This window comes from Salvelinus alpinus, chromosome 2 (genome assembly GCF_045679555.1).
Source record: "Salvelinus alpinus chromosome 2, SLU_Salpinus.1, whole genome shotgun sequence".
NCBI classification, from domain to species: Eukaryota; Metazoa; Chordata; class Actinopteri; order Salmoniformes; family Salmonidae; genus Salvelinus; species Salvelinus alpinus.
This window is the reverse complement of record NC_092087.1, coordinates 107,275,752-107,303,323: the sequence shown is the minus strand read 5'-3', so window position 1 is coordinate 107,303,323 and position 27,572 is coordinate 107,275,752. Positions and strand designations below refer to the sequence as shown.

The 27,572-nt window shown below is 42.8% G+C and overlaps 1 protein-coding gene across 1 annotated transcript; it reads left to right on the top strand.

Annotated features, from left to right (window-relative positions):
• Nucleotides 1-265: 265 nt before the first annotated feature.
• On the top strand, nucleotides 266-22,834 carry LOC139542138 (zinc finger protein 665-like). The gene is made up of 5 exons (XM_071347221.1): nucleotides 266-920; nucleotides 8,928-9,761; nucleotides 14,335-14,397; nucleotides 14,793-15,161; nucleotides 21,600-22,834. The coding sequence occupies exons 1-5, from the start codon at nucleotides 614-616 to the stop codon at nucleotides 22,412-22,414; spliced, it is 2,388 nt and encodes a 795-aa protein (XP_071203322.1). The 5' UTR covers nucleotides 266-613; the 3' UTR covers nucleotides 22,415-22,834.
• The last annotated feature ends 4,738 nt before the right edge of the window (nucleotides 22,835-27,572 follow it).

The window sequence follows — 27,572 nt, the reverse complement described above, 5'->3', positions numbered from 1 at the left end:
CATTTAGACTCTAAACCCGCCAAGGAGCTCTATTTTAATCTATCACTTAGCAACAGATGTAAAGTTTGTTTTGAATTATCACTCATTAAAAATCTGAACTAATCAATTAACACATGCTTTTATTTGTAAAAGTGTTGTTAATATATATCTATAATTTTACTTAATAGACAAAAATTAAACATTCCCCCAACCGCGTTTCCTCCCTCCAGTCAGCAGATGGCGATATGTGTCTTTCGGGCGATGTTTCTAGTGTGACGTATAATCTAGTGGACGGAACGCTTCTTCAACAACTGCAGCCACCTCGGTAGCTCGCTAGCCAACAAAGTCGGAACATTCATGTTCTTTAGACAATTTCCTGGTTTATTTGCCACTATGATTTAAACATACTTATGTGGAAACAACTAGCTACCCCATTTAATTTCATATTGACGTTGTTGTCAGTCAGCTGGCTAGTATTAGCTAACATCCCCGACCATGAGTTTACTAAGCTACTCTCTTCCTGCTAAAGAAGACGTTTGGTGGACGGAGAAAGGACCTCCCGTGAAAGATGAGAAGGAAGAGGAGGCTGTTACCGTTAAAAAAGAAGTTAAGGGCAAGGCTGTTACGGTGAAAGATGAGGAAGACGCATTCAGAATTGAAAGAGGAGGCTGTTTCAGTGAAAGAAAGGGAAGACACGTTCAGAGTGAAATATGTGGCTGTTACAGTGAAAGAAGAAGAATCTTTCAGAGTGAAAGAGGAGGCAGACACGTTCAGAGTGAAATATGTGGCTGTTACAGTGAAAGATGAGGAGAAAGAGGACGAGGTTACTGTCACAGTGAAAGAAGAGGAAGACGTTTTTGGCCTGAAGGGGATAACTGTCACATTGGAGGAGGATGAAGGAGAACACAAGACTGGAGATCTGATTAACACCAGTAAATACAGTGAGTACTGATTAACACCAGTAAATACAGTGAGTACTATCTTAATTAAACAGGGACACAAACTCTGCAGTTGTTGAACTAATGTGTGATTTTTAAAAGGGCATTCTACACTTGGATATGTTTTTCTGTACTGTAGGAATTGATAAAGACGTCCTCTCATTCCTCTGGGAAGATATGTCATCAGCTAGCTCTCGAGAACTCTATTCTCGAGAGCTGTATTCTGCGGGATTCTGCATTCTCCCTACAGATTTCAGCCATTAGTTTGCATGTACTATGTTACGTCTAGTCTATGAGACCAGGCTGTGGTCAATCGCATCTGCTGACGATATGGCTTTTGAAGCAGCGAGAAAGAATCCTTCAAATTAAAAAGATACACTTACTGTAGCAGTTACAGATCCATACAGCTATGGAGCCTCCATCCTACTAAACTACACTGTAGCAGTTACAGATCCATACAGCTATGGAGCCTCCATCCTACTAAACTACACTGTAGCAATTACAGATCCATACAGCTATGGAGCCTCCATCCTACTAAACTACACTGTAGCAGTTACAGATCCATACAGCTATGGAGCCTCCATCCTACTAAACTACACTGCAGCAGTTACAGATCCATACAGCTATGGCGCCTCCATCCTACTAAACTACACTGTAGCAGTTACAGATCCATACAGCTATGGAGCCTCCATCCTACTAGACTACACTGTAGCAGTTACAGATCCATACAGCTATGGAGCCTCCACCCTACTAAACTACACTGTAGCAGTTACAGATCCATACAGCTATGGAGCCTCCACCCTACTAAACTACACTGTAGTAGTTACAGATCCATACAGCTATGGAGCCTCCATCCTACTAAACTACACTGTAGCAGTTACAGATCCATACAGCTATGGAGCCTCCACCCTACTAAACTACACTGTAGCAGTTACAGATCCATACAGCTATGGAGCCTCCATCCTACTAAACTACACTGTAGCAGTTACAGATCCATACAGCTATGGAGCCTCCATCCTACTAAACTACACTGTAGCAGTTACAGATCCATACAGCTATGGAGCCTCCATCCTACTAAACTACACTGTAGCAGTTACAGATCCATACAGCTATGGAGCCTCCATCCTACTAAACTACACTGTAGCAGTTACAGATCCATACAGCTATGGAGCTCCACCCTACTAAACTACACTGTAGCAGTTACAGATCCATACAGCTATGGAGCCTCCATCCTACTAAACTACACTGTAGCAGTTACAGATCCATACAGCTATGGAGCCTCCATCCTACTAAACTACACTGTAGCAGTTACAGATCCATACAGCTATGGAGCCTCCATCCTACTAAACTACACTGTAGCAGTTACAGATCCATACAGCTATGGAGCCTCCATCCTACTAAACTACACTGTAGCAGTTACAGATCCATACAGCTATGGAGCCTCCACCCTACTAAACTACACTGTAGCAGTTACAGATCCATACAGCTATGGAGCCTCCATCCTACTAAACTACACTGTAGCAGTTACAGATCCATACAGCTATGGAGCCTCCATCCTACTAAACAAGTCTTCGCTACACCTCCTGAGTTAGACTTAGGCAGGTGGTCGCCTCTTGTCTTCCATTGGGGTTCTGTAAACACTGTAACATGGCCCTGTGGGAACACTAAACCTATAAAAGGTGGTATCTTTTTAATACATTTTTCTTGCTGATATGAAAGATAAGGTCCTGATGCTTCCAGAACTCCCTTGGCTCATCGCGTTCTAGCAACTCCTTGTGGCGGTCCGCCTGCAAGCTGACTTTGGTCATCACATTGGTGCTTCCAGGTTGATAAGAGAACAGTGTGTTCAGAAGAACAGTGTGTTCAGAAGCAGAAGTTTCGGGGGCTTGTGCTTGTCTAGACCTTCGCCTCTCTCAAGCCCGTTGGGGAGTTGCAGCGATGAAACGATTGTAACTACCAATTGGATATCACACTAAAAAAAGTCAAGAAATAAAATACCCCCCCCCCCCCCCCGCGCCACAGACTCAATGAGCCGTCCATCCACACGGAGGGCCGTCCATCCATCCACACGGAGAGCCGTCCATCCACACGGAGAGCCGTCCATCCATCCACACGGAGAGCCGTCCATCCATCCACACGGAGAGCCGTCCATCCACACGGAGAGCCGTCCATCCACACGGAGAGCCGTCCATCCACACGGAGAGCCGTCCATCCACACGGAGAGCCGTCCATCCATCCACACGGAGAGCCGTCCATCCATCCACACGGAGAGCCGTCCATCCATCCACACGGAGAGCCGTCCATCCACACGGAGAGACGTCCATCCATCCACACGGAGAGCCGTCCATCCATCCACACGGAGAGCCGTCCATCCACACGGAGAGCCGTCCATCCATCCACACGGAGAGCCGTCCATCCATCCACACGGAGAGCCGTCCATCCATCCACACGGAGAGCCGTCCATCCACACGGAGAGCCGTCCGTCCATCCACACGGAGAGCCGTCCGTCCATCCACACGGAGAGCCGTCCGTCCATCCACACGGAGAGCCGTCCGTCCATCCACACGGAGAGCCGTCCGTCCATCCACACGGAGAGCCGTCCTTCCATCCACACGGAGAGCCGTCCATCCATCCACACGGAGAGCCGTCCATCCATCCACACGGAGAGCCGTCCATCCATCCACACGGAGAGCCGTCCATCCACACGGAGAGCCGTCCATCCATCCACACGGAGAGCCGTCCATCCATCCACACGGAGAGCCGTCCATCCACACGGAGAGCCGTCCATCCATCCACACGGAGAGCCGTCCATCCATCCACACGGAGAGCCGTCCATCCACACGGAGAGCCGTCCATCCATCCACACGGAGAGCCGTCCATCCATCCACACGGAGAGCCGTCCATCCATCCACACGGAGAGCCGTCCATCCACACGGAGAGCCGTCCATCCACACGGAGAGCCGTCCATCCACACGGAGAGCCGTCCGTCCATCCACACGGAGAGCCGTCCGTCCATCCACACGGAGAGCCGTCCGTCCATCCACACGGAGAGCCGTCCGTCCATCCACACAGAGAGCCGTCCATCCACACGGAGAGCCGTCCATCCATACGGAGAGCCGTCCGTCCACACGGAGAGCCGTCCGTCCATCCACACGGAGAGCCGTCCGTCCATCCACACAGAGAGCCGTCCATCCACACGGAGAGCCGTCCATCCAAACGGAGGGCCGTCCATCCACACGGAGCGCCACAGACACCATCCAACGACCATCCATCCACACAGAGAGCCCGTGCAGACAGCCCGTGGCTCCCAAAACTTAACTTATGTGGAAAAGCTCCAGAAAAAAAACTTCCCCATTGAGAAAAAAAATCCACAATCTAAAGAGAACTTGGCTCAATAAAACAAAATGTTTTCTGAACACTTCTCATATGAATCCTCATAATGCCATGATTTACGAAATCATCGATGACTGAGAATCTTAGAGGCTGCTACAGAACATGTACTGTCTTCTCCCATGTCATTGGTAATGGTGACCCAATGGAGACTATATTAGCAGGTGTTGTTGTAGCTTCTGTAAGCTTCTCACTAATCATTATTCATCATTCATTCAGGAAGGAGACGCATTCTGTCTCCTAGAGACAATACTTATTTTCCACCATAATTTGCAACTAAATTCATAAAAAATCCTACAATGTGATTTTCTGGATTTTTTTTTCTCATTTTGTCTGTCATAGTTGAAGTGTACCTATGATAAAAATTACAGGCCTCTCTCATCTTTTAAAGTGGGAGAACTTGCACAATTGGTGGCTGACTAAATACTTTTTTGCCCCACTGTATTTGGCTAAGGTGTATATGTAAACTTCCGACTTCAACTGTAGATGAATCTGATCACATTTTTAGGTCAAATTCATGCAGAAATACAGAAAACTCTAAAGCAGGTGTCTCCAACCCTGTTTTCCTGGAGCGCTAACCAACTGTAAGGTTTTTCCGCTCCGACCCCCATTTTGAACTAACCTGGTTGATCTTATCAACCAGCTGATTATTAGAATCAGGTGTTCTAGATTAGAGGACGAAAATGTTTTACTGTCCTACCAATCAGGTGTTCTAGATTAGAGGATGAACACGTGTTACTGTCCTACCAATCAGGTGTTCTAGATTAGAGGACGAACACGTTTTACTGCCCTACCAATCAGGTGTTCTAGATTAGAGGACGAACACGTTTTACTGCCCTACCAATCAGGTGTTCTAGATTAGAGGATGAACACGTTTTACTGCCCTATACCAATCAGGTGTTCTAGATTAGAGGACGAACACGTGTTACTGTCCTACCAATCAGGTGTTCTAGATTAGAGGACGAACACGTTTTACTGCCCTATACCAATCAGGTGTTCTAGATTAGAGGACGAACACGTTTTACTGCCCTATACCAATCAGGTGTTCTAGATTAGAGGACGAACACGTTTTACTGCCCTATACCAATCAGGTGTTCTAGATTAGAGGACGAACACGTTTTACTGCCCTACCAATCAGGTGTTCTAGATTAGAGGATGAACACGTTTTACTGTCCTACCAATCAGGTGTTCTAGATTAGAGGATGAACACGTTTTACTGCCTTATACCAAGCAACAACAAAAAAAGGAAGTAACTGCTCATTTGGTCAAAAATGTGTTAATGTTATTTTTAGCTACATTAAATACATGCTTAATCATGTGGACACGTTTTCTGCCTCTATTGTGTTTTGGTGAAAATGGGGGGTCATGTTAGCAGTAACTGCATAAAGTTACTGTGAAACCAAGGTAAATAAAAGCCATTTTTCTCAGTTCCACGCTGATGAGCAGATGTCAGTGCCTTTTTGCTTGGTAGGGCAGTATAGGACAGTAGCTCTCCAGGATCAGGTAGTTACTGCCTTTTTGCTTGGTAGGGCAGTATAGGACAGTAGCTCTCCAGGATCAGGTAGTTACTGCCTTTTTGCTTGGTAGGGCAGTATAGGACAGTAGCTCTCCAGGATCAGGTAGTTACTGCCTTTTTGCTTGGTAGGGCAGTATAGGACAGTAGCTCTCCAGGATCAGGTAGTTACTGCCTTTTTGCTTGGTAGGGCAGTATAGGACAGTAGCTCTCCAGGAACAGGTAGTTAGTACCTTTTTGCTTGGTAGGGCAGTATAGGACAGTAGCTCTCCAGGATCAGGTAGTTACTGCCTTTTTGCTTGGTAGGGCAGTATAGGACAGTAGCTCTCCAGGATCAGGTAGTTACTGCCTTTTTGCTTGGTAGGGCAGTATAGGACAGTAGCCCTCCAGGATCAGGTAGTTACTGCCTTTTTGCTTGGTAGGGCAGTATAGGACAGTAGCTCTCCAGGATCAGGTAGTTACTGCCTTTTTGCTTGGTAGGGCAGTATAGGACAGTAGCTCTCCAGGAACAGGTAGTTAGTACCTTTTTGCTTGGTAGGGCAGTATAGGACAGTAGCTCTCCAGGATCAGGTAGTTACTGCCTTTTTGCTTGGTAGGGCAGTATAGGACAGTAGCTCTCCAGGAACAGGCAGTTACTGCCTTTTTGCTTGGTAGGGCAGTATAGGACAGTAGCTCTCCAGGAACAGGTAGTTACTGCCTTTTTGCTTGGTAGGGCAGTATAGGACAGTAGCTCTCCAGGATCAGGTAGTTACTGCCTTTTTGCTTGGTAGGGCAGTATAGGACAGTAGCTCTCCAGGATCAGGTAGTTACTGCCTTTTTGCTTGGTAGGGCAGAATAGGACAGTAGCTCAGCTCTCCAGGAACAGTCCAGGATCAGGTAGTTACTGCCTTTTTGCTTGGTAGGGCAGTATAGGACAGTAGCTCTCCAGGATCAGGTAGTTACTGCCTTTTTGCTTGGTAGGGCAGTATAGGACAGTAGCTCTCCAGGATCAGGTAGTTACTGCCTTTTTGCTTGGTAGGGCAGTATAGGACAGTAGCTCTCCAGGATCAGGTAGTTACTGCCTTTTTGCTTGGTAGGGCAGTATAGGACAGTAGCTCTCCAGGATCAGGTAGTTACTGCCTTTTTGCTTGGTAGGGCAGTATAGGACAGTAGCTCTCCAGGAACAGGTAGTTAGTACCTTTTTGCTTGGTAGGGCAGTATAGGACAGTAGCTCTCCAGGAACAGGCAGTTACTGCCTTTTTGCTTGGTAGGGCAGTATAGGACAGTAGCTCTCCAGGATCAGGTAGTTACTGCCTTTTTGCTTGGTAGGGCAGTATAGGACAGTAGCTCTCCAGGATCAGGTAGTTACTGCCTTTTTGCTTGGTAGGGCAGTATAGGACAGTAGCTCTCCAGGATCAGGTAGTTACTGCCTTTTTGCTTGGTAGGGCAGAATAGGACAGTAGCTCTCCAGGATCAGGTAGTTACTGCCTTTTTGCTTGGTAGGGCAGAATAGGACAGTAGCTCTCCAGGAACAGGTAGTTACTGCCTTTTTGCTTGGTAGGGCAGAATAGGACAGTAGCTCTCCAGGATCAGGTAGTTACTGCCTTTTGCTTGGTAGGGCAGAATAGGGCAGTCGCTCTCCAGGAACAGGTAGTTACTTCCTTTTTGCTTGGTAGGGCAGTATAGGACAGTAGCTCTCCAGGAACAGGTAGTTACTACCTTTTTGCTTGGTAGGGCAGTATAGGACAGTAGCTCTCCAGGATCAGGTAGTTACTGCCTTTTTGCTTGGTAGGGCAGTATAGGACAGTAGCTCTCCAGGATCAGGTTGTTACTGCCTTTTTGCTTGGTAGGGCAGTATAGGACAGTAGCTCTCCAGGATCAGGTAGTTACTGCCTTTTTGCTTGGTAGGGCAGAATAGGACAGTAGCTCTCCAGGATCAGGTAGTTACTGCCTTTTTGCTTGGTAGGGCAGTATAGGACAGTAGCTCTCCAGGAACAGGTAGTTAGTACCTTTTTGCTTGGTAGGGCAGTATAGGACAGTAGCTCTCCAGGAACAGGTAGTTAGTACCTTTTTGCTTGGTAGGGCAGTATAGGACAGTAGCTCTCCAGGATCAGGTAGTTACTGCCTTTTTGCTTGGTAGGGCAGAATAGGACAGTAGCTCTCCAGGAACAGGTAGTTACTGCCTTTTTGCTTGGTAGGGCAGTATAGGACAGTAGCTCTCCAGGAACAGGTAGTTACTGCCTTTTTGCTTGGTAGGGCAGTATAGGACAGTAGCTCTCCAGGAATAGGGTTCACTAACTTTCTCTCAGCACTGTAGAAGGTTCTACAGAAAGTCAACACCCTATGTACATTGTATTCGGAAAGTATTCAGACTTCTGGAAGGTTCTCCCATCTCCACAGAGGAACTCTGGAGCTCTGTCAGAGTGACCATCGGGTTCTTGGTCACTTCCCTGACCAATGCCCTTCTCCACCCGATTGCTCAGTTTGGCCGGGCGACCAGCTCTAGGAAAAGTCTTGGTGGTTCCAAACTTCTTCCATTTTAGAATGATGGATGCCACTGTGTTCTTGGGGACCTTCAATGCTGCAGACATTTTTTGTACCTTTCCCAGGATCACAATCCTTCAACCTCATGGTTTTTGCTCTGACATGCACTGTCAACTGTGGGACCTTATATAGACAGGTGTGTGCCTTTCCAAATCATGTCCAATCAATTGAATTTACCTCAGGTGCACTCCAATCAAGTTGTAGAAACATCTCAATGATGATCAATGGAAACAGGATGCACCTGAGCTCAATTTCGAGTGTCATGTCAAAGGGTCTGAATACTTATGTAAATAAGATACATATTTTAATTTTAATAAATTTGCAGAAAAATGTCTAAAAACCTGTTTTCACTTTGTCATTATGGGGTATTGTGTGCTGATGAGAGGAAAAAAATAATTGAATCAATTTTAGAATAATGTAACGTAACAAAATGTGGGAAAAGGGAAGGGGGTCTGAATACTTTCGAAATGCACTGTGTAAAGAACAGTAAAACTATCTTCCAATAGACTCCTATCACCTGTTCTAATCGCTATCTCTCATTCAGGTCTCTCTGTTTAACTAAATACTACGTTTGTCTTTGGCAGGAGAGAGACCAGACTCTCACTCTGACAGACGGAAGAAGAGTCCTTCAGGGGAATCAGACCCAGAGACGCCCAAACCAGCGAAACAACACCACTGCTCCCAGTGTAATAAGAGTTTTAAGTGGTTATGGAAGCTTAAAGAGCATGAGAGAACACACACAGGAGAAAAGCCCTTCCAATGCTCCCAGTGTGGGAAAAGTTATACCCAGTTAGTGAGCCTGAAAAGGCATAAAGGGATACACTCAGGAGAAAAGCCTTACCACTGCTCTCAGTGTGGAAAGAGTTTTACCCAGTTAGGGAACCTGAACAAACATAAGAGAATACACTCTGGAGAGAAGCCTTACCCATGTTCCCATTGTGGAAAGAACATTAGGTTGTCAGATAATCGGAAGGAGCATGAGAGGACACACACAGAAGAGATACCTTACCATTGCTCCATCTGTAGAAAGGGTTTTACCAAGTTAAGGAACCTAAAAGAGCATGAGAGGAAACACACAGGAGAAAAGCCTTACCAATGCTCCCAGTGTGGAAAGAGATTTTCCCATATAGGGAACCTGAACAAACATAAGAGAATACACTCTGGAGAGAAGCCTTACCCCTGTACCCATTGCGGGAAAAAATTCAGGTTGTCGGATAACTTAAAGGAGCATGAGAGGACACACACGGGGGAGAAAACTTGCCATTGCTCCCAGTGTGGAAAGAGTTTTTCGAATTTAGGGAACCTGAACAAACATAAGAGAATACACTCTGGAGAGAAGCCTTACCACTGTTCCCAGTGTGGAAAGAGTTTTACCCAGTTAGGGAGCCTGAAAAGGCATGAGAAAACACACAGGGGAAGATAAGATAAGCTCACAGTTTGGAAAGAGATTTAGTTAGGGAACCTAATTGTGGAAAGACATTTTCTCAGACAGAGGACCTGAATTCACATGACAGAATAGACAGGCTGTGTTCTCAAATCAAATCAAATGTTATTTGTCACATACACATGGTTAGCAGATGTTAATGCGAGTGTAGCAAAATGCTTGTGCTTCTAGTTCTGACAATGCAGTAATAACCAACGAGTAATCTAACCTAACAATTCTACAACTACTACCTTATACACACAAGTGTAAAGGGATAAAGAATATGTACATAAAGATATATGAATAAGTGATGGTACAGAACGGCATAGGCAAGATGCAGTAGATGGTATCGAGACTGCATTCTGACTGATGTTTGATTGTTGTTTTATGCTACATTAAATCATGTTGTTTATATGAGATCTTACTGAAAAATAGGCCCATTTTTATTTATTTTTTCTCTTGAGACATGAACATGTCTAAAATCGGATTACAATTAAAACATTTCTCTTTTTTAAAATTTTATTATGGATTTGGACTGATTGAATTCATCTATAAACCCTTAGATGTTCATTATATGATTTAGATATTTTACAATATAAATTATTAAATGGATGAATAATGGGTCCCTAAGCAACCATTTTAAATGTAAACAGGTTCTCCAGCACAAAATGGGTATCAGCCAATTAAAATAGTTGATTTACTTGCAGTTGACAGAACACTAAATTGTACATGTTGTAACAACCTCATATTTTTTTCCCCCCTCGAAGCACATGGGATGTGTGTCAACCAGAAACAACAACATGAGGATTTAGTCATACTGTATATACGTGACATTATCCAGCACAAAATGGCTATCAGCCAATTAAAATCATTGATTTACTTGCAGTTGACAGAATGCTAAATTGTACATGTTGAAAGGACCTCATCTCTATTCAGTCTGTACAGCGTTAGTGTTACAGATCCCGCTATAGACATTTTAAAGGTAATTTCGTATTGAGCCGACATATACAGGGTTTACATTGATTGCGGTCTCCACTAAAGCGGTAACGTTGCCTTTAAATTTCATTAACGCTGTAAAGCTGAACTGCCGCTATGCGGATTGATCGTAGCCTCAACCCCGCAGCACAGCAACTGATTAATGAACTGCTGAATGTAATTTCCCCCCCTTGCTTGGTCTGATCTCTTCAATATTATGTCTATCTCTGATCAGCTACCCAGGAAAGGGCTGAAAATAGCCCATATTCATATATGTAGCCTTAGAAATAAGGTTAACATTCATATATTAGCCAATTCTGAGACTCACTTAGATAATTAATTTGATGATACATCAGTAGCTGTTCAATGATATAACATTTAGTTGCTGTGTATATTCAGAGTCATATCACTGTAATGCTTAGAGAAGATCATATGTCAAGTGTTATTGAAGTGTTGTGGTTGCAGGTTCACTTGGCACATCTAAAGCCTTTTCTTTTGGGGTGTTGCTATAGGCCACCAAGTGCTAACAGTCAGTATCTAAATAATATTTGTGAAATGCTTGATAGTGTATGTGATGTAAACTGAGAGGTCTACTTTCTTGGGGACCTGAATATTGCCTGGTTTTAATCAAGCTGTTTGCTCAAGAGGAAGCTTCTTACTGTAACCAGTGCCTGTAATCTGGTTCAGGTTATTAATCAACCTACCAGGGTGTTTACAAACACTACAGGGAAAGGTTCATCCACATGTATCAATCACATGTTGACTAATACTGTAGAACTTTGTTCTGAAGCTGTATCCATACCCATTGGATGCAGTGATCACAATATAGTGGCTATATCCAGGAAAGCCAAAGTTCCAACAGCTGGGCCTAAAATAGTGTATAAGAGATCATGCAAAAGATTTTGCTGTGACTCTTATGTGGATGATGTTAAAAAATAATTGTTGGTCTGATGTGATTAATGAGGAGCATCCAGACGCTGATGAATATATGAAATTGCTTCTTCCAATTATTGATAAACATGCACCTGTTAAGAAACTGACTGTTAGAACTGTTAAGGCTCCATGGATTGATGAGGAATTTAAAAACTGTATAGTTGAAAGAGATGGTGCAAAAGGAGTGGCTAATAAGTCTGGCTGCACATCTGACTGGTTGACTTACTGAACATTGAGAAATTATGTGACTAAACTCAACCTAAAGAAGAAGAAGAACTTTACTATGAGACCAAAATCAATGATATAAAGAATTATGGAAAAAAAACGTTGGAGTACTTTAAATGAAATTATGGGCAGAAAGACAAATTCAACTCTGTCTTTTATCGAATCGGACGGCTGATTCATCACAAAACCATTTGATGTTGCCAATTATTTTAATGATTATTTCATTGGCAAAGTGGGCAAACTTAGGCAGGAAATGCCCCAGACCGAGGGTGATTGACCGTCATCTTGAACTTCTTCCATTTTCTAATAATTGTGACAACAGTTGTTGCCTTCTCACCAAGCTGCTTGCCTATTGTCCTGTAGCCCATCCCAGCCTTGTGCAGGGCTACAATTTTATCCCTGATGTCCTTACACAGCTCTCTGGTCTTGGCCATTGTGGAGATGTTGGAGTCTGTTTGATTGAGTGTGTGGAGAGGTGTCTTTTATACAGGTAACGAGTTCAAACAGGTGCAGTTAATACAGGTAATGAGTGGAGAACAGGAGGGCTTCTTAAAGAAAAACTAACAGGTCTGTGAGATCCGGAATTCTTACTGGTTGGTAGGTGATCAAATACTTATGTCATGCAATAAAATGCAAATTAATTACTTAAAAATCATACAATGTGATTTTCTGGATTTTTGTTTTAGATTCCGTCTCTCACAATTGAAGTGTACCTATGATAAAAATGACAGACCTCTACATGCTTTGTAAGTAGGAAAACCTGCAAAATCGGCAGTGTATCAAATACTTGTTCTCCCTACTGTATATAGACACCAGTGGATATGACCTATATGGGCACCAGAGGATATGACCTATATGGGCACCAGAGGATATGACCTATATGGACACCAGTGGATATGACCTATATGGGCACCAGAGGATATGACCTATATGGACACCAGAGGATATGACCTATATGGACACCAGTGGATATGACCTATATGGGCACCAGAGGATATGACCTATATGGGCACCAGAGGATATGACCTATATAGACACCAGAGGATATGACCTATATGGGCACCAGAGGATATGACCTATATGGGCACCAGAGGATATGACCTATATGGGCACCAGAGGATATGACCTATATGGACACCAGAGGATATGACCTATATGGACACCAGAGGATATGACCTATATGGGCACCAGAGGATATGACCTATATGGGCACCAGAGGATATGACCTATAAGGACACCAGAGGATATGACCTATATGGGCACCAGAGGATATGACCTATATAGGCACCAGAGGATATGACCTATATGGACACCAGAGGATATGACCTATATGGGCACCAGAGGATATTACCTATATGGGCACCAGTGGATATGACCTATATGACCTATATGGGCACCAGAGGATATGACCTATATGACCTATATGGACACCAGAGGATATGACCTATATGGGCACCAGAGGATATGACCTGTATGGGCACCAGAGGATATGACCTATATGGACACCAGAGGATATGACCTATATGGACACCAGAGGATATGACCTATATGGACACCAGAGGATATGACCTATATGGGCACCAGAGGATATGACCTATATGACCTATATGGACACCAGAGGATATGACCTATATGGGCACCAGAGGATATGACCTATATGGGCACCAGAGGATATGACCTATATGGACACCAGAGGATATGACCTATATGGGCACCAGAGGATATGACCTGTATGGCCACCAGAGGATATGACCTATATGGGCACCAGAGCCATCAGTCTTTTAACTCTGGAATGCTATGGATAATCAACTCCTTTCCAATTGTATCTGAAAGATTAGACTCTCACCTTCGTATTTATAGACATTTGACTGGAAGCTAAATAAGTATACATTTTTGTTTGTTATTTTTGAGTTATAGTGGCTGCCACGCCCCCCAGATAACGCAATCTCCAGATTGACTTGATGTAGTTACACATTTCAAATATGGACAGTCCAGATTAATGTCTTAATTTTCTTGATAAGAAATGACCATACCAGACACTTTTGCATAAAATAAATAGTAAATGAATAGAATAACAGTACACCAACATTAGTTTCCATTCATACAAAGCGTGAGGTAAATATCCACAGATTTGTCGTGGTAAACGAGGAAACACTTCATTTTCTGTTGTACAGAATGCTTGTCAAATAGATAAATCGCCCTTAGCAACCAGAGGGCGAACATATCTTGAAAAACTTTGCTTGCAAGCAGGACTAAGGCAGAGATTAAGGCAGACATATTAAGGCAGACATATTATTATATAATGAAAGAAAAATATATATACACTTTTTGTAAAAATAAAAATAAATACAAAACAGCCCTGCGTTACCCACTTCAATCAGCAGATGGCGATGTGTGTCTTTCCGGCTATGCTGCCAGTGTGACGTTTAATCTAGTGGACGGGACGCTTCTTCAACAACAACAGCAGCAGCAGCAGCAGCAGCTATTCAGCAACCTCGGTAGCTTCCTAGCCAACATTACCGAGACATTAGAGCTCTTTTGACGCTTTCGTTGTATCTTTGCCTCTGTGTTTTAAAATATAACGTAGTTCTTTCGTATAGCTAGTTGAACCATTTAATTTCATATTTACGTTGTTATTCAGGTTAGTAGCGAGCTGGCTTGCTAAATTAGCTTAGCACTGGGCTAGTCGTTTATCCTAACTAACTAACTTAGCTAGTTAACATCGCCAACCATGAGCTCATTAAGCTACTCCCCTCCTGCCAAAGAAAAGGAGGTCTGCTGTACATTATCGTAAAAGAAGAAGAAGAGGAGGATATTACAGTGAAAAGAGAGAAATAAGCTTTCAGAATGAAAAAGAAGGAGGAGGATGTTACAGTGAAAGAAGAGAAATAACATTTTGGCGAGGAAGAGGGTAAAGAGACTGTCACAGTGGAAGAGGATGAGGTAGAATCTTTCAGAATGGAAGCGGAGGCTATCGGTGTCACATTGAAAGATGAGAAAGAGGATGTTATAGTGAAAGAAGAGAAAGAACCTTTTAGAGTGAAAGATGAAGAGGGGATAGAGACTGTCACAGTGGAAGAAGAGGAGGTAGAAGCTTTCAGAATTAAAAAGGAGGAAGAGGAAGATGTTATAGTGAAAGAAGAGGAAGAACATTTTAGAGTGGAAGAGGAGGCTATCTTAAGAAACGAGGAGGAAGACGTATTGGGAGATGAAGAGGAGGTGGAAGGAGAGGAAGAGGAGACTGAAGATCTGATTAACACCAGTGAGTATTGTCTTAAAAGCAGGGTCACAAACTGCCCTTGTTGAATTAATGTATCATTTTAATATCTGGCTCTGGGCCTCGCCATTGATTCTTGGATAATATAACTTATAAATGTCCACTGAACTTAGTTCAACTGTCGTACCCCATCAGAACATAAAATATAAGCTTGTTTTACTCCTTTGTTTGTAAACAATGTAATTGTAAATGAACACTATATCCTCAAAACATGGAGGTGGTTCCATTAGGCTGAACCTGAGACGTTAGACTGTTATGAAAAGCTCTATAGAATTGTAATGCATTATGATGTATTAAGAATGTTGGGTCATTTTGAATATTGTTCTAAATCTAGATATTCAGTTACATAATTTAAATATGATAATGGGGGAGCTAACATGGCTGCTATAATGTCATGTTCAGCCTTTCAGTCATATATATGTATTGATAATGGGGAAGCTAACATGGCTGCTATAATGTCATGTTCAGTCGTATATATGTATTGATAATGGGGGAGCTAACATGGCTGCTATAATGTCATGTTCAGTCCTATATATGTATTGATAATGGGGAAGCTAACATGGCTGCTATAATGTCATGTTCAGTCGTATATATGTATTGATAATGGGGAAGCTAACATGGCTGCTATAATGTCATGTTCAGTCGTATATATGTATTGATAATGGGGGAGCTAACATGGCTGCTATAATGTCATGTTCAGCCTTTCAGTCATATATATGTATTGATAATGGGGAAGCTAACATGGCTGCTATAATGTCATGTTCAGTCGTATATATGTATTGATAATGGGGGAGCTAACATGGCTGCTATAATGTCATGTTCGGACTCTCAGTCGTATATATGTATTGATAATGGGGAAGCTAACATGGCTGCTATAATGTCATGTTCGGACTCTCAGTCATATACAGTGGGGAGAACAAGTATTTGATACACTGCCGATTTTGCAGGTTTTCCTACTTACAAAGCATGTAGAGGTCTGTAATTTTTATCATAGGTAAACTTCAACTGTGAGAGACGGAATCTAAAACAAAAATCCAGAAAATCACATTGTATGATTTTTAAGTAATTAATTTGCATTTTATTGCATGACATAAGTATTTGATCACCTACCAACCAGTAAGAATTCCGGCTCTCACAGACCTGTTAGTTTTTCTTTAAGAAGCCCTCCTGTTCTCCACTCATTACCTGTATTAACTGCACCTGTTTGAACTCGTTACCTGTATAAAAGACACCTGTCCACACGCTCAATCAAACAGACTCCAACCTCTCCACAATGGCCAAGACCAGAGAGCTGTGTAAGGACATCAGGGATAAAATTGTAGACCTGCACAAGGCTGGGACGAGCTACAGGACAATAGGCAAGCAGCTTGGTGAGAAGGCAACAACTGTTGGCGCAATTATTAGAAAATGGAAGAAGTTCAAGATGACGGTCAATCACCCTCGGACTGGGGCTCCATGCAAGATATCACCTCGTGGGGCATCAATGATCATGAGGAAGGTGAGGGATCAGCCCAGAACTACACAGCAGGACCTGGTCAATGACCTGAAGAGAGCTGGGACCACAGTCTCAAAGAAAACCATTAGTAACACACTACGCCATCATGGATTAAAATCCTGCAGCGCACGCAAGGTCCCCCTGCTCAAGCCAGCGCATGTCCAGGCCCGTCTGAAGTTTGCCAATGACCATCTGGATGATCCAGAGGAGGAATGGGAGAAGGTCATGTGGTCTGATGAGACAAAAATATAACTTTTTGGTCTAAACTCCACTCGCTGTGTTTGGAGGAAGAAGAAGGATGAGTACAACCCCAAGAACCCATCCCAACCGTGAAGCATGGAGGTGGAAACATCATTCTTTGGGGCTGCTTTTCTGCAAAGGGGACAGGACGACTGCACCGTATTGAGGGGAGGATGGATGGGGCCATGTATCGCGAGATCTTGGCCAACAACCTCCTTCCCTCAGTAAGAGCATTGAAGATGGGTCGTGGCTGGGTCTTCCAGCATGACAATGACCCGAAACACACAGCCAGGGCAACTAAGGAGTGGCTCCGTAAGAAGCATCTCAAGGTCCTGGAGTGGTCTAGCCAGTCTCCAGACCTGAACCCAATAGAAAATCTTTGGAGGGAGCTGAAATTCCGTATTGCCCAGCGACAGCCCCGAAACCTGAAGGATCTGAAGAAGGTCTGTATGGAGGAGTGGGCCAAAATCCCTGCTGCAGTGTGTGCAAACCTGGTCAAGAACTACAGGAAATGTATGATCTCTGTAATTGCAAACAAAGGTTTCTGTACCAAATATTAAGTTCTGCTTTTCTGATGTATCAAATACTTATGTCATGCAATAAAATGCAAAGGAATTACTTAAAAATCATACAATGTGATTTTCTGGATTTTTGTTTTAGATTCCGTCTCTCACAGTTGAAGTGTACCTATGATAAAAATTACAGACCTCTACATGCTTTGTAAGTAGGAAAACCTGCAAAATCGGCAGTGTATCAAATACTTGTTCTCCCCACTGTATATGTATTGATAATGGGGAAGCTAACATGGCTGCTATAATGTCATGTTCAGTCGTATATATGTATTGATAATGGGGGAGCTAACATGGCTGCTATAATGTCATATTCAGTCCTATATATGTATTGATATTGGGGGAAGCTAACATGGCTGCTATAATGTAATGTTCAGTCCTATATATGTATTGATAATGGGGAAGCTAACATGGCTGCTATAATGTCATGTTCAGTCGTATATATGTATTGATAATGGGGGAGTTAACATGGCTGCTATAATGTCATGTTCAGTCGTATATATGTATTGATAATGGGGAAGCTAACATGGCTGCTATAATGTCATGTTCAGTCGTATATATGTATTGATAATGGGGGAGCTAACATGGCTGCTGTAATGTCATGTTCAGACTCTCAGTCGTATATATGTATTGATAATGGGGAAGCTAACATGGCTGCTATAATGTCATGTTCAGTCGTATATATGTATTGATAATGGGGGAGCTAACATGGCTGCTATAATGTCATGTTCAGTCGGATATATGTATTGATAATGGGGAAGCTAACATGGCTGCTATAATGTCATGTAAAGGCACCATAATGCAGAAACTTGGCCCAAACCTCTAAATACCTCTGGACTGAACCAGGTTGAGCCGGTCTAAAGCCTGAACCGGGTTGAGCCGGGCCAAGGCCTGAACCGGGTTGAGCCGGGCCAAGACCTGAACCGGGTTGCGCCGGGGCCAAGACCTGAACCGGATGGCGCCGGGGCCAAGGCCTGAACCGGGTGGCGCCGGGGCCAAGACCTGAACCGGGTTGAGCCGGGCCAAGACCTGAACCGGGTGGCGCCGGGGCCAAGACCTGAACCGGGTGGCGCCGGGGCCAAGACCTGAACCGGGTGGCGCCGGGGCCAAGACCTGAACCGGGTTGAGCCGGGCCAAGACCTGAACCGGGTGGCGCCGGGGCCAAGGCCTGAACCGGGTTGAGCCGGGCCAAGACCTGAACCGGGTTGAGCCGGGCCCAAGACCTGAACCGGGTGGCGCCGGGGCCAAGACCTGAACCGGGTTGAGCCGGGCCAAGACCTGAACCGGGTGGCGCCGGGGCCAAGACCTGAACCGGGTGGCGCCGGGGCCAAGACCTGAACCGGGTGGCGCCGGGGCCAAGACCTGAACCAGGTTGAGCTGGGGCCAAGACCTGAACCGGGTTACGCCGGGGCCAAGGCTCGTCGTTTGACAAGGCAAAAGCTGTGAGGGAGGAGATTCTTAAAACAGTAATCTGCACCAACTGGTCAAATTGGCAGCATGGTTCATCGTTCCATGAAATATATGTTAGAATGATCTTACTAGTTTTCCTTGGGAAGACGGATAGAGCGCGACTGTGTTTTTGTTAAAGGAACGATCCACTGCTTGTGTCTCCACGACTCCACAGCAAGTTATTTTGTGGCCCTAGTTATCCAAACTTTTTTTTAGTGCTAATAAGCGATAAAACAGCCTTTTGTCGAACAAGGATGTAATTTGTTAGAAATATGAGATGACTACAGCGTCCATGATGCTTTGCGTCTGGAAGGCAGGTACAAACACTACACTGAGTATACCAAACACTACACTGAGTATACCAAACACTACAACACTACACTGAGTATACCAAACACTACACTGAGTATACCAAACACTACAATACTACACTGAGTATACCAAACACTACATTAAGTATACCAAACACTACAATACTACACTGAGTATACCAAACACTACATTAAGTATACCAAACACTACAGCACTACACTGAGTATACCAAACACTACACTGAGTATACCAAACACTACAACACTACACTGAGTATACCAAACACTACACTGAGTATACCAAACACTACAACACTACACTGAGTATACCAAACACTACACTGAGTATACCAAACACTACAACACTACACTGAGTATACCAAACACTACACTGAGTATACCAAACACTACAACACTACACTGAGTATACCAAACACTACACTGAGTATACCAAACACTACAACACTACACTGAGTATACCAAACACTACACTGAGTATACCAAACACTACACTGAGTATACCAAACACTACACTGAGTATACCAACCACTACACTGAGTATACCAACCACTACACTGAGTATACCAACCACTACACTGAGTATACCAACCACTACACTGAGTATACCAACCACTACACTGAGTATACCAACCACTACACTGAGTATACCAAACACTACACTGAGTATACCAAACACTACACTGAGTATACCAAACACTACACTGAGTATACCAAACACTACACTGAGTATACCAAACACTACACTGAGTATACCAAACACTACACTGAGTATACCAAACACTACACTGAATTTACCAACCACTACACTGAGTATACCAAACACTACAACACTACACTGAGTATACCAAACACTACACTGAGTATACCAAACACTACACTGAGTATACCAAACACTACACTGAGTATACCAAACACTACACTGAGTATACCAAACACTACACTGAGTATACCAAACACTACACTGAGTATACCAAACACTACACTGAGTATACCAAACACTACGCTGAGTATACCAAACACTACACTGAGTATACCAAACACTACACTGAGTATACCAAACACTACACTGAGTATATCAAACACTACAGCACTACGCTGAGTATACCAAACACTAGTAGTTTGTAACCACCACCATACCCTACTCTTAAACCGTTGATACCTCTGTAGTTTGTAACCACCACCATGTACCCTACTCTTAAACCTTTGATACCTCTGTAGTTTGTAACCACCACCATGTACCCTACTCTTAAACCTTTGATACCTCTGTAGTTTGTAACCACCACCATGTACCCTACTCTTAAACCTTTGATGCCTCTGTAGTTTGTAACCACCACCATGTACCCTACTCTTAAACCGTTGATACCTCTGTAGTTTGTAACCACCACCATGTACCCTACTCTTAAACCTTTGATACCTCTGTAGTTTGTAACCACCACCATGTACCCTACTCTTAAACCTTTGATGCCTCTGTAGTTTGTAACCACCACCATGTACCCTACTCTTAAACCTTTGATGCCTCTGTAGTTTGTAACCACCACCATGTACCCTACTCTTAAACCTTTGATACCTCTGTAGTTTGTAGTGTTACGAATTGGTAGTAATTTAGGTAGGCTACCTTGATGTTCTTGGTTACAGTGACTATGGTGGTCTGCTTGAAACACGTAAGTATTACAGACTCAGTCAGGGAGAGGTTGAAAATGTCAGTGAAGATACTTGGCAGTTGTTCAACGCATGCTCTGAGTACACTTCCTGGTAATCTGTCTGGCCCTGCGGCCTTATGAATGTTGACCTGTTTAAAGGTCTTACTCACATCGGCTACGGAGAACGTGATCACACAGTCGTCCGGAACAGCTGGTGCTCTCATGCATGCTTCAGTGTTGCTTGCCTCAAAGTGCCTGTAGAAGTAATTTAGCTCATCTGGTAGGCTCGTGTCACTGGACAGCTCGCAGCTGGGCTTTCCCTTGTGGTCATTAATAGTTTGCAAGCCCTGCCACATCCAACTAACCAGTGTAGTAGGATTCAATCTTAGTCCTTTATTGACGCCTTACCTGTTTGATGGTTCGTCGGAGGGCATAGCGGGATTTCTTATAAGCGTCCGGGTTAGAGTCCCGCTCCTTGAAAGCGGCAGCTCTAGCCTTTAGGTCAGTGCGGATGTTGCATTTAATCCATGGCTTCTGGTTGGGATATGTAAGTACAGTCACTGTGGGGACGTCATCAATTCACTTATTGATTTAGCTGGTGACTGATGTGATTAAACCTCATAGGAAGACAGTTTAACCATGTGGAGGTTTCATTCAGGTCTCTCTGTTTAACCAAATACTCTGTTTGTCATTGGCAGGAGAGGGACCAAACTCTCACTCTGACCGTGAGAAGAGTACTTCAGGGGATCCAGTCCCATTGACGCCCATACCAGTGAGACGACACCACTGTTCTCAGTGTGGAAAGAGTTTTACCCTGTTAGGGAACCTGAAAAGGCATGAGAAGACACACACGGGAGAGAAGCCTTTCCAATGTTCCCAGTGTGGAAAGAGTTTTACACGATTAGGGAACCTGAATATGCATGACAGATCACACACGGGAGAGAAACCTTTCCAATGCTCCCAGTGTGGAAAGGGTTTTACAGGGTTAGGGCATCTGAAGGAACATAAAAGAATACACACAGGAGAGAAGCCTTTCCAATGCTCCCAGTGTGGAAAGGGTTTTACCTTGTTAGGGAACCTGAATATGCATGACAGAACACACACAGGAGAGAAGCCTTTCCAATGCTCCCAGTGTGGAAAGGGTTTTACACAGTTAGGAAATCTGAAGGAGCATGAAAGAACACACACAGGGGAGACATCTTACCATTGCTCTTTGTGTGGAAAGGATTTTGGCAAGTTAGGGAGCCTAAAGGAACATAAAAGAATACACACGGGAGAGAAACCTTTCCAATGCTCCCAGTGTGGAAAGAGTTTTACACGGTTAGGGCATCTGAAGGAACATGAAAGAATACACACAGGAGACAAGACTTTCCAATGTTCCCAGTGTGGAAAGAGTTTTACACGGTTAGGGAACCTGAAAAGGCATGAGAGAGTACATACAGTCTTTCCAATACGCCCAGTGTGTAGCAGGAACCGGCTCAGAGAACAGAACCAAAAACTGGGAAAAAGTTGAGAAACACAAACAGAACCAGGAAAGAAAGTGATCTCTACTTTTCCGGAACAGAACCGTTATTTTAATTGGGTTGTAAACAGTTAATAACTATCTTTTAAAGTAACTGCCCAGTGAAAATCTCACTTTTAAAAGTTCATTCTGTTAACTCATATGTAAATGTTGTTGACTTGTCCTATACTTGTGTTTGTGGACAAAGCATAAATTGAAGAAAAAACACTTCAAAAATCCCAAACAGACCATTTAAAAATATTCTTGCTATTTCCTCATAGAACATGATGTCATCTCCCTGAGGAGGATGAGCTGGCCAATCAGTAGTCTACTTGTATTAATATTCTAATGACTGGTATACGCCCACACCATAACAACACAGAAAAGCTGCTTTTTAACATACTTAATAAATACAAATTTGAAGGAAAACTATTTCACTCATATTGTAATTAATTGTATTTCATGTTTCATAGAAATCTGGAAACACTGGGAATTTAATTTAAATTCTGGCCATTTGTTTTTCAGTCCCACAAAAATCGCCAACAAAGCACTTATGCAAAGCCTACCTGCCCTTCCCTCCTCCAGAGCTACTTGCTCTCTCCCCGTCTCAGTCGCGTCTCGCGCCCTACACTTGTTGTCTGTCCATCGGACAATTAACTTGTCTGCTCCATAGCAAGCTGCTCCGTCCACACTGATTGGTCAAGTCATTTAATGAGCTAAATGTAAAAAAAAAAAAAAGGTGCTTTCACAGGTTAAAAAAGGAACAGAAAGGAACGATATAAACTGGTACGAACCAGTTCAGAACTTTATTTTGATGGTCGGAACCTATGAGGTATATAAACCCTGGATTGCTATGTATCGACCAATGAGAGGCTTTGAAGCCACCGGTCGGCCGTATTGGCACTCCCCATTAGGAGCAGTCCTCCATAGGAATGAATGGAATCATACAGTATTTCAATTCAATGTTTTCAAGGACATTCTTACATGTAATTAAGAAAGAAAAACAGCAGCGTTGCAGTTCTTGACACAAACCGGTGTGCCTGGCACCTACTACCATACCTCGTTCATCAAAGGCACTTAATCTTTCGTCATGCCCATTCATGGCACGCACACACACACACAATCCATGTCTCCACTGTCTCCGCCCCCTTCATCGATACTGATTTGAAGTGGAGTTAACAATAAGGGATCCTGGCTTTCACCTGGATTCACCTGGTCAGTCTATGTCATGGAAAGAGCAGGTGTTCTTAACTTTTGTCCACTCAGTATATAAACAGTACATAAATATATATATATTATGTTTAGTTCACACAATAGAATTTAAAAGTATTAATTTGTCTGTAAATGTGTCCAAAATGAATGTAGACATTAATAAATATATTTCTATATCTCCCATGGGGCACGAAGGTGCCCCGCCCCCTTTTCAGTCATCCAGGGTTTATACACCTTTCAGTCATCCAGGGTTTATGCACCTTTCAGTCATCCAGGGTTTATACACCTTTCAGTCATCCAGGGTTTATACACCTTTCAGTCATCCAGGGTTTATACACCTTTCAGTCATCCAGGGTTTATACACCTTTCAGTCATCCAGGGTTTATACACCTTTCAGTCATCCAGGGTTTATACACCTTTCAGTCATCCAGGGTTTATACACCTTTCAGTCATCCAGGGTTTATACACCTTTCAGTCATCCAGGGTTTATACACCTTTCAGTCATCCAGGGTTTATACACCTTTCAGTCATCCAGGGTTTATACACCTTTCAGTCATCCAGGGTTTATACACCTTTCAGTCATCCAGGGTTTATACACCTTTCAGTCATCCAGGGTTTATACACCTTTCAGTCAGTCATCCAGGGTTTATACACCTTTCAGTCATCCAGGGTTTATACACCTTTCAGTCATCCAGGGTTTATACACCTTTCAGTCATCCAGGGTTTATGCACATCATTGGTTGGAACAGTAGAATGTAACAAACAAATGGCGATTGGATAAAGTGATTTTGGTTCCAACCCATGGGGTGTATTCATTCCGCCGATTCTGTTGCAAAATGTTTCTTAAACGGCAGCAAAAGGAACGAAAACGGGGAGGGACTTGAATTCATCCAATCATTTTGTCCAACATTCAGGCGGAATGAATACACCCCAGGTGTGGAAAGAGTTTTACCCAGTTAGTGAACCTAATTGTGGAAAGACATTTTCCAGGACAGAGGACCTGAAATGAGAGAATAGAAAGGCTGTGTTCTGACTTATGTTTTTGTCTGAGAATTTGCCTTTTTTGTTTATGCCACATAAAATCATATTGTTTGTATGAAATCTTACTTTCATTTTTTCCTCTCAAGACATTATTGTTAAAAACAGATTAACATTTTAAACGTGTATTTTATTTTGACTATGTATTTTGATTGATTGAATACATTTACATTTAAGTCATTTAGCAGACGCTCTTAAGTCTGCTAAATGTCTGAATGCTTGAATGCAAGTCTGAATGCTTAGATGTTCATGATATGGTTTTGATATTTTGATATAGAGTTAGAATGGGGTTAGAATGGAGCTAACATTCTAGAACACGTAGCCTAATTCTTGATTCTAACCTTGAAACCTCACGGATTTAGTCGTTTTGTTTCATTGAATTCAGTTGTGTACTAGTCTTCAAGCTAAAGGTGTATGAAAATATGATGTTCTGATAGCGTCAGGTAAGTTGTTGACATGAATAACATTTTTCTACCTCATCAATGTTCCCAAAAGTATTATTCCACCGTGTCAGAGAAAACACAGGTGCTGATTGTAAAAAACATATTTTTGTCTGAATGTAAATCAAATGTGGGACACCACTAGTTGACGTTCATTATATAGATACACTACCGTTCAAAAGTTTGGGGTCACTTAGAAATGTCCTTGTTTTTGAAAGAAAAGCTAATTATTTGTCCATTAAAATAACATCAAATTGATCAGAAATACAGTGTAGACATTGTTAATATTGTAAATGACTGGAAACGGCTGATTTTTAATGCATTATCTACATTGGTGTACAGAGGCCCATTATCAGTAACCAGCACTCCTGTGTTCCAATGGCACATTGTTAGCTAATCCAAGTTTATAATTTTAAAAGGCTAATTGATCATTAGAAAACCCTTTTGCAATTATGTTAGCATAGCTGAAAACTTGTTCTGATTATAAAGAAGCAATAAAACTGGCCTTCTATAGACTAGTTGAGTATCTGAAGCATCAGCATTTGTGGGTTCGATAACAGGCTCAAAATGGCCCGAAACAAAGACCTTTCTTCTGGAACTTGTCAGTCTATTCTTGTTCTGAGAAATGAAGGCTATTCCATGCGAGAAATTGCCAAGAAACTGAAGATCTCATGCAACACTGTGTACTACTCCCTTCACAGAACAGAGCAAACTGGCTCTAACCAGAATAAAAAGAGGAGTGGGAGGCCCCGGTGCACAACTGAGCAAGAGGACAAGAACATTAGAGTGTCTAGTTTGAGAAACAGACGCCTCACAAGTCCTCAACTGGCAGCTTCATTAAATAGTATCCACAAAACACCAGTCTCAACATCAACAGTGAAGAGGCGACTCCGGGATGCTGGCCTTCTAGGTAGAGTTCCTCTGTCCAGTGTCTGTGTTCTTTTGCCGATCTTAATCTTTTCTTTTTATTGGCTAGTCTGAGATATGGCTTTTTCTTTGCAACTCTGCCTAGAAGGCCAGCATCCTGGACTGACTGACTATGAACTTGCCTTAAATGCAGATCAGTATTTTAGATGTTACGTTTTTTTTATTTTTATTCTCACTCATTAAAACTAATTAATCAACTCTTGCTTCTCAATACAATATTGTTAGCTATTTAGTTAAATAAATGAAACAAATAAACTTTTGGGCTGGGAAATAAAAACATTTCCCCATGAACTTCAGGGTCATTAGCTTCAGCACCAACATCACTCACACCAACTGACACTCACAAGTGCCTGATTGACTATCTCCGATAAGCAGGAACGATGGAGAGTAGAGTTTTTCAGGATCATGGATCAGTACCATGTTAAAGTACCATGTTTTCAGGATCATGGATCAGTACCATGTTAAAGTACCATGTTTTCAGGATCATGGATCAGTACCATGTTAAAGGACCTTGTTTTTCAGGATCATGGATCAGTACCATGTTTTGAGGATCATGGATCAGTACCATGTTAAAGTACCATGTTTTCATGATCATGGATCAGTACCATGTTAAAGGACCATGTTTTGAGGATCATGGATCAGTACCTTGTTACGGTCCATGTTTTTCAGGATCATGGATCAGTACCATGTTAAAGTACCATGTTTTGAGGATCATGGATCAGTACCATGTTAAGGTCCATGTTTTGAGGATCATGGATCAGTACCATGTTAAGGTCCATGTTTTCAGGATCATGGATCAGTACCATGTTTTGAGGATCATGGATCAGTACCATGTTAAAGGTCCATGTTTTTCAGGATCATGGATCAGTACCATGATAAAGTACCATGTTTTGGGGATCATGGATCAGTACCATGTTAAAGGACCATGTTTTCATGATCATGGATCAGTACCATGTTAAAGGACCATGTTTTCAGGATCATGGATCAGTACCATGTTAAAGGACCATGTTTTCAGGATCATGGATCAGTACCATGTTTTCAGGATCATGGATCAGTACCATGTTTTTCAGGATCATGGATCAGTACCATGTTAAGATCCATGTTTTTCAGGATCATGGATCAGTACCATGTTAAGGTCCATGTTTTTCAGGATCATGGATCAGTACCATGTTAAAGGACCATGTTTTTCAGGATCATGGATCAGTACCATGTTAAGGTCCATGTTTTTCAGGATCATGGATCAGTACCATGTTAAAGTACCATGTTTTGGGGATCGAGCTTCTTTATGGTAGTCTGTATTATTGTGACTGTCTTTATGGTGGTCTTCATTATTGTGACTGTCTTTATGGTGGTATTCATTATTGTAACTGTCTTTATTGTAAGGAATGTTTAGTGCCTCTTTGTATGCAGTCTGTTGATATGCCAGGGCCTGGTCATGCAGTTAGGTTTGTACAGTGTGATGATATACCAGGGCCTGGGCATGCAGTTAGGTTTGTACAGTGTGATGATATACCAGGGCCTGGTGATGCAGTTAGGTTTGTACAGTGTGATGA